Source organism: Octopus bimaculoides, chromosome 5, assembly GCF_001194135.2.
Source record: "Octopus bimaculoides isolate UCB-OBI-ISO-001 chromosome 5, ASM119413v2, whole genome shotgun sequence".
Classification (NCBI taxonomy): domain Eukaryota; kingdom Metazoa; phylum Mollusca; class Cephalopoda; order Octopoda; family Octopodidae; genus Octopus; species Octopus bimaculoides.
Window position 1 is genome coordinate 122,489,327 of NC_068985.1, and position 9,006 is coordinate 122,498,332.

Genomic DNA, 9,006 nt, shown 5'->3' on the forward strand with positions numbered 1-9,006 from the left:
GTACACGGCAGTCTCTATAGAGAAACTGGACCGAGACGAATTTGGCCGCCGAGTTAAAGCTATTTATAACAAACTATCGGCTCCCGAATGCTTCAGAAAAATACTCTATCATGTGACCTTATTAGGGGCCGTGATTGGTCAGTTTGCATTCTGGCGGGAACGGTTCGAAGAAGTTGCCGCTTTGAATATTAATCAGTCACGTGATGACAAGGTTGATGGCTTCTCCGCTACGCTCGCGCTTATTTATATTTAAATGAGAAGAATGGCGATAGCAGTTTTGTATCTAATGGCGATAGTTAGTTTTGTATGTAATGGCGATCGAGGTGTTAGTTTCACTACAAATGCATCCCATACATTATGTAGGTGGTTGCTGTTAGGAAGGGTATTCAGCCATAGAAAATAGGCTCAGAATTAAATACATGAGTGAATGCAGTCCTATGATGCTTCTAAGAGAGCAGTAATTATGAATAAACTGACTTGGACTCTGATGACTTGTCCAACATGGAAATCAAGTAGAAGATGATGATGGTGAAGTTGAGCATAAACTGTATTGATCTTAACCTGTCTCAGAAATCTTACAAAGGTCATGAGTATAGTCAGCCCTTTCCTTCCTGACTAAACCTTTAAAAAAACAAAACAAACCCCTATATGATTTACTTCCTCTGCTAAAGCCCTTATAAAAGGCATGAGAACAGTACAATATGTATTTCTTGTCTCTTACTAAACACAACTTTGGGTTTATTGTAAAACTGTATAATGTCAGTAGAACTTGTCATGCTTTATTGGTTTTATTCTCTCTTTTCTTCATAAGCCCCAAAGAAAATATTAGATTTATAAGCCCTAAAATTCACTCCATAATTGCCCATGGGCATATGGCATAGTGGTTAAGAGCTTGGGCTATTAACCCCAAAATTCCGAGTTCGATTCCAGGCAGTGACCTGAATAATAATAATAATAATTAAAAATATTATTAATAATAATAATAATAATAAATGCCCTGATGGCTTCTGATCTTAATTGATTGGAAGTGTTATCATGTACATTGTTTTGTCTTGGTATAAAAAGATGGGCTACAGCAAATATTCTGCTCAATACCACAGATTTGCTTGTTAATTGTTTGACCTTAACCAGTTGAGCATGTCCCTTGGTGGCTGATGTTATGTGCATCTCTGATCATGAGCAGAAGTAGTGGGGGAGCATCATAGCCATGTATTGAGAGGAATTCTTTGGGGTTTGAATAATTCACCTTTGGAAACATGGGTGTTTTGCTCAACATCCTTAAACAAACCTTACTAAGGGACCTTTTGAGCAGGATGGGCTACTCGACCTAAAGAAACTGGGCCCCACCTGCGAGGTCATGCGCTGTTTATCTTGATATGAGATCACCATGTCGCGCACATATGGTTGTGATGCATGTGCCTGGTGTACCCTTATCAGACGGGTAGTCATGATGGATATAATGGGTTTCGTATATTTTACCCCAGTGTCACTTTGATAGCATGCAAAAAGAGATGATGATAATAATAATAATAATAATAATAATAATAACAATAACAATAACAACAACAACAACAAAATACCTTAGGGGAACAGGTGATAGTCAGATGGGGCCAAATCAGGAGAGTATAGAGTGTGATCAACCAGTTCAAAGCCACAATCATGAACAGCAGCCATTGAAAGTAAGGGCTTGTATGCTAGAGCATTGTCTTGATGAAACAAAACACCTTTCATCAGTTTTCCTGAGCATTTTGTAACTGCCTCAGCAAGTTGGCATAGTACTCTCTGTTGATGGTGTGGCCTTTTTGAAGATAGTCAGTAAACACAATGCCTTTTGTATCCCAAGAGACTGAGGCCATCACCTTCCTGGAGATGAAACAACTGTGGCCTTCTTTGGAGCAGGTGATGAGGTGTTTCCAGTGAATGGATTGTCTCTTTGTCTCTAGCTGAAAGTAATGAAGCCAACAACTCATCCTGTGTTAGGAAGCATTGAAGGAAACCAGCTGGATCTGCCTCAGACATTGTAAAATTTTCCTGTAATGTGATCATCCTGGTGCCCTTTTGATCATGTTTCAGATGTGCCATCCACTGCAGAAACCTTTGTCATGCTAAGTTCATGGTGAAGCATATTCTGAACTCTTTCATGGGATATGCTAATAGCACACACACACACACACACACACACACACACACACAAACACACACACAAACACACACGCACACACCACACACACACACACACACACAATCATCATATAAGATATTGAATGAACATACACACTTTATCACAATTATAATCATCATCACAAATAACAAAATCTTAAAAATAATCAAGTATTTATTCAGTTATATGTATATATGTGAATGAACACTCACAAATATGTGTGTGCACACACACACAGACATACAGACACACACACACACTCTCAACAATATCAAAGTCTTGTAAATTCTTTCTTTGTTTTCCTAATTTTCAGAAATTCTGGAGTGTATATAACAACATACCTGATGTGAAGTTTCTGAGTAATCGTTGTTCCTACCACTTAATGAGAGGCAAAAGAAGGCCTGTATGGTGAGTCTAATTATGATTGTTGTTGTTGTTGTTGTAGCCCCAAGTCAACTTTGATTGAGAAGATCTTTAATCAAAGACATTTGTTCCATGACTCTCCCATAGTTTATTCAGTCAGTGTATTCATCCAATGTATTCATTTTTTTTGTTTTGTAAGTCAGTGCAGTGTTGTTTGAAGGGGGTTTAGCTGCTATTTCTAGAAGGTTGAGTAATTACGTAGACCCTGATGTAGCAGTGGTGAACCAACATTATTAGTTGAGTGTGAGTGTGAGTGTCAGCTCTCTCTCTCTTCTAAGCTGATCATTACACCTAAGCTATTTAGGTGTAGTAACTGCAAAATGGTAGGACCATTAGAGTGTTAGATAGCATGCCATGCAATAATCTTCCCATATCTCTGCACCCTTAATTCAAGTCCCACCAATCTCAACTTTGCCTATCATTCTTTTGAGATTGATCAAATATCAGTCCATTACTACTGTTGATTCTTCTCTCTTCCTTTCTCTCTTTGTCTTTCCCTCGCTCCCCCACCTCTCTGGATTGTACCTGTAATTTCACTGGTTTAGCCTTGCTGCATCACTGAATTGGCAGAGCCATTGGAGTTATGAATTGATGGCCTTGCAGTCTTTGTTCTGGCTTTTGACAGCCTGAGTTCAAGTCACTCTGCAGTCAACTCTTCCTTTCGTCCTTTCAGGGTTGCTAAAAAAAGTACTAATCCAGGGCAGTCTACCACAAGGTCTGGCCATGTTGTGTTGTGTTGTGGCTTGTGTGCCTCAATGGCCCTGAGAGCTATGCCAGCAGAACACAAACTCCTGGTAGAGCCACTCATGCTGGACAGACCAAAGGATAGAGGCCACACTAATTATGAAGCACCTCTTTCCAGAGATAAAAATGGGTTTGCATAGAACCAACACCCCTACCTTACAAAAAAGCCAAGTTATAGCTACAGTGATGATAATTCAAAACCAAGCAGTAAAGAAAAACCAACGATGGCCTGTGCTTCTTAGGGAGTGAAGGGCTTAAATAGGTAATCTAAGGTAGTATATTAGCAGAACTGTTAGTGGATTAGGTGAGATGTATCTCTGATGAGAATAGGAATGCTTGATTCTTCAGCTGGTTCCAAACCCAATTTCGCTCCCTTCCAGGAGCCTATATAATAAATACCATTAAGATTTAACCTAGGTTTATCTCTTCACCTTATAATAAATTTGTAGGATGTTAGGAAGGACATCCAGCCATAGAGATCAAGCCAAAGCAGACAGTAGAGCTTGGTGTAGTCTTCTGGTTCCCCAGTGTCTGTTGAACCATCCAACATGGAAAGCAGACATTAAATGATGATGATGATTATTTGAGCATCAAATAGTGCCTTGTGGTATTTGTTCCAACTCTCAATTTTACCTTTCATCCTTTTAGGGTTATTTAAAAAAGAAAGTACCAGTCTAGTGGTGGTAGGGAAGGTAGGGTTGGTGGAATTGTAAGAATGTTGAACTGGCTAAGTTTAAACCCCGTGATGGTCTACTTGGAAGGTAAACTTAGTCTGTTGCCCAGTTTAACACTACCTGGGACATGGGCACCTTAAACAGGGTTCATTCTGTTGTAAGTATTCGGATCAGGTCTCCAGTTTGAGGATACCTTACCCTTTCCTTCATACCTGTCTTGGAAGCCTTGTAAAGGGTCATGAATACTGCCTTCCCTTCTAACTAAAAAGTTTCTTTGTCACATAAATACAACATGCATCCCACTTTTAGAATATGTACATTGACCCTGCACATTGTAAGTGGTGACTAAAAGGGTTGGCATCTAGCCATAAAACGTTACTTCAGAAAACCTAGCCAACTTGTGCCAGCATGGTAAATCAGATGTGTAACAGAAATGATGACAATGATTTCTTTATGAAATAAGAATACTCTGTTGTTGAGTAGTTTGAGCAGATTTGTGTGTGTGTGTGTGTGTGTGTGTGTGTGTGTATACTCCTGTTTTGTTGGGTGATATGGGTGAGGTTTTAGTAGCAATTTAACCCAGGTCAGCCCTGATTGATCAGACCTATACCATCACCAGCTGGTCTTTTCTATATCTAGGATCATGTTCAATGTAACATGTTATTTCATAACATAATACAATGAGATTTGAGGGAAATTTAGCTGCTACTTCTCGATGATCAAGTGACTGTGTAGAAACACCCTTGTTCTTAAGCATTGGTAAAGTTGTGTGAAAATTCTTGTGGAATTCTTGGCTTTGTCACCAGCAGATAACTTCCATGCTCCCCTTCTTCTTTCTCTTCACATTCTTTCCTCCTCCCTGTTCTCATTCTCAGCCTCACTTCTTCACAGCAGAAAACACAACCACTGACTTATGTTCGTGTGTGTGCGTGTGTGTGTGTGTGTGTGTGTGTGTGTGTGTGTGTGTGTGTGTATTTATAAAATATTATTCATCATAACTATTACCAGCACCTCCATCACCAGCATTCACCACCACCTTTATCATCTACTTTCAATAGCTGGCAGAAACAGACGATAATGACAATGTGGCAGCCTATACCCACATTGCATTGTGAGAAGATGTTAGTCAATAGCTTGTTCTTTCTTATCCAGTTGAATTTTGGCTGGTGGTGAGAAAATCTAGTATCTGCCATCAGCACTTCTCTAGTAAATTACCGTAGACGAAAAGACAGCCGTTAAAATACCAGAAATGCTGCTGGTGAACTAACGTATTTTGCAGCATTGAGTTACTTCCCTTCGCTGTTGGGCTTCAGTTTCACTTGGCGTTCAGTTTGTGTTTCATCTCTGCTGTCGGGGGTGTATTGTTAATGTATTTATTTCACAACAACATGGTTTCAGGTCTTGATCCCACTGTCTTCTACCATAGCATCTGACTTGCTAAAACCATTGGGGTTTGAAATTTGTTAGAGGGAAAAGTGAGAGACAGCCTGGGTGATATACTTAATCTGTTACCGTAACACCCACACCTGGTTCTTGGGTGTTTATAGCTGAATCCATTCTGTTTTGAATATTCAGGCCAAGTTTCTTGTCTGGAGATAATTTCCTCCTCCTTGTCAGTCTTAGAGACTAAAAAGAATCCTGAATGAAAATCCTTATTTCTTTCTATTAAAAAATATTAGATACCAGTAATATGCAGGGACAATTGAATCAACTCCACAGTTGCCATATTAATGTCAACTTGTCAAAGTTAAAAATTATCATCCTTATTAAGGTGGTGGGTTGTGAGAATTGTTAACAAACTGGACAAAAAGGTTTGCAGCATTTTGTTTGTCTTTATGTTCCGGGTTTATATTCCACCAAGGTTGACTTTTCTTTTCATGCTTTTGGGACTTATGTAATAAGTATCATTTGAGCATTGGGGTCAAAAATATTGACTAACTTCCTTCCCCCAAATTACAGGCCTTGTGGCTATTGTAGAAAGAATCTTTTTTTATTATTATTGAGTGAGAGAACAGTGCATGCCATCAAAGTGACACTGGGGTAAAATATACGAAGCCCAATATACCCATCATGACTACCCGTCTGATAAGAGTACACCAGGCACATGCATCACAACCATATGTGCATGGTATGGTGATCTCATATCAAAATAAACAGCACATGACCTCGCAGGTGGGGCCCAGTTAGAATTTTCTTCACGTTGAGTAGCCCATGCCGCTCAAAAGGTCCCTGAATAAGGTTTGTTTAAGGATGTTGAGCAAAACACCCATGTTTCCAAAGGTGAATTATTCAAACCCCAAAGAACTCCTCTCAATACATGGCTATGATGCTCCCCCACTACTTCTGCTCATGATCAGAGATGCACATATCGTCAGCCACTAAGGGACATGCTCAACTGGTTAAGGTCAAACAACTGACAAGCAAATCTGTGGTATTAAGCAGATTATTATTATTATTATTATTATTATTATTATTATTATTATTATTATAGTGGTTAGTTGCAGAAATGTTAGCATGCTGGACAAAATGCTTTGTGGTATTTCATCTGTCCTTAAGTTCTGAGTTCGAATGCTGCCTAGATTGCCCTTGCATTTCATCCTTTCAGGGTTGATAAAATAAGGACCAGTTGAGCACTGGGGTCTATGTAATTGACTATCTCTCTTTCCCCAAATCTCGGGCCTTGAGCCGATATTAGAAAGTATTATTATTGGGCAGAATCAGCATAGTATCAGACAGAATGCTTTACAATTTTTTCTGGCTTTTTCAAACTTTGCACTGATCAACATTTCCTTGAATTGCTTCAGGTCAATAAAATTAAGTACCAGTCAGGTACTTGGCTCAATTTGATTTACTAACCACCTCCACTTAAAATTCTTGACCTTCTACCTAAATTAGAAACATTTAGCACTTGGCAGAATTGTTAGAACAATAATGTCTTTTGATTTATTCTGTTTTTTTACATTCTTTGTTAAAATTCTGCCAGTCAGTTTTTTTCCCTTTATTGTTCTAAGATTGATGAAGTACCAGACAGAAACTAGGGTCATCTCCCCGCATAAATTTCTCGCCTTAGGCCTGTGTTAGGAATGGCATAGTTATTAGAATGTCAGACAAAGCACTTAGTGGTATTTAGTTATGGCTCTTTAACTTCTGAGATGAAATCCTGCCATGGTCAGCTTAGCCTTTAATCCACTCAGATTTGATGAAATAATGTACCAGTCGTATATGAAGTCAATGTAGTTGACTTTCTCCCTTCTCCTCAAAATTGCTAGTTTTGTGCCAAAATTGTTGTTATTATTAAGGTGAGCTGGCAGAATTGTTAGCACACTGGGCGAAATGCTTAACAGCATTTTGTCTGCCTTTACATTGAGTTCGAATTCTGCCGAGGTTGATTTTGCCTTTTATCCTTCTGGTGTCGATTAAATGAGTACCAGTTGAACACTGGGGTTGATGTGATCGACTAACCCTCTTCCCTCTAATTTCAGGCCTTGTGCCTATAGTAGAAAGGATTATTATTATTATTATTATTATTATTATTATTATTATTATTATTATTATTATTATTATTAAGGTGGCGAGCTGGCAGAATCATTAGCATGCTGGCAAAATGCTTAGTGGCATTTCGTTTGTCTTCTTGTTCTGAGTTCCAATTCCACTGAAGCTGACTTTGCCTTTCATCCTCGTTAAAATAAGTATCGGTTGAGTACTGGGGTCGAAGTAATTGACTTATCCCATTCCCTGAAATTGCTGGCTTTGTGCCAAAATTTGAAATCATTATTATTATTAGGCAGAATTTGTTCGAGCTTTAGTTAAAATGGCTTATAATTTATTGTGGTTCTTGACCTTCTGAATTCAGATTTTTTTAACCATGGCATGATTAGAACTTGGAATGTACATAGCTATAACCAAATACCACAAGGTATTTTACCGGATTCTCTAATGATTCTGTCAATGCACCACCCTTTAATTCCTGGAAAAGGCAGAAGGCCAGAAATTTGCAGGAAGAGTCAATTATATCAAACCCACTTCTTGATTGGTACTTTTTCAAGCCTAAAAGACTAAAAAGTAAAATAAACTATGATCAAATAAATAGTGCGTGTGTTTAATTGGAAAAAGATTACCATCCCCAAGTATAACAATATAGAAAAAAATTTAAATCTTGAAATTTGATCTGAATTTTGTGTTTTTCAAATTGAATTTTGCTTCATGACTGAATTTCAGTTTTAGACTCAAATCTGATATTGGTTCATTTTACACTGTTAAAAAAAATTGTTGAATCAAATTATCTTCTAGTTTGGTCGAAGTTGAAACTGATATAAATATTCAATTTTTTTCTCTTCAAATCTCCAGGGAAGATGAATTCAATTGCAAGGGAGGTCACTGGCGTTTTAAATGTAGTAAGAACTACACGGTAAGTTATCTCCCTTTGTCACTTACAGACTCTTCATTACTACGCAATCGGATTGATAGATTGGTGATGATATTATCTTCGCCTTATATCAGACTGGAAATAAAACAGAATACCTACGGTGAGAGAAATGGAGAAAAATGCTATTTAGCCCTTGGTCGACTTTGATTAAAGACTTTAGAAAGACAGAAAAATACTCTTAAAAGTCTTTAACTACTGTTTGAAAGGCAGAATGGCTTGAACCTTTTGGAAAAAAAAACTTTCCAAAAGCTTTGTGTCATTCTGTTTTACACAAAAAATCTTTTTAAATAGTTGATAACTTTTAAGAAATCTTTTTAAGTATTGCGAGTGCATCAAGCATTTTTTGTAGAAATTTTGAAATTATATATATACACCAATGCCAGAACGGGACGACACTGCATAGTGCCAAAGATCCCAGCAATGCCATCGCGCTTCAGGACCAGTTACTGCAACAGCTTGGGATTCAGGGTCCCACAGCTTTTTAATATTCTCCCAAAGAGCCTGAGGAATCTGCACAAAGTAGATGTAGGAGTTTTTAAATCAAAGCTGGACCTCTTCCTATCGAGAGTCCCAGATGA

At 38.1% G+C, this 9,006-nt stretch overlaps 1 protein-coding gene across 2 annotated transcripts in view; it reads left to right on the forward strand.

Moving 5' to 3' along the window:
- Positions 1-9,006, forward strand: part of LOC106880936 (eukaryotic translation initiation factor 4E type 3) — a 52,948-nt gene that overhangs the window by 23,090 nt on the left and 20,852 nt on the right. For both annotated transcript variants that reach the window (XM_052967986.1, XM_014931113.2), the window contains exons 3-4: positions 2,475-2,569; positions 8,350-8,410. In XM_052967986.1, the coding sequence (XP_052823946.1) occupies positions 2,475-2,569; positions 8,350-8,410 (156 nt within the window). The remainder of the gene's footprint in view (positions 1-2,474; positions 2,570-8,349; positions 8,411-9,006) is intronic.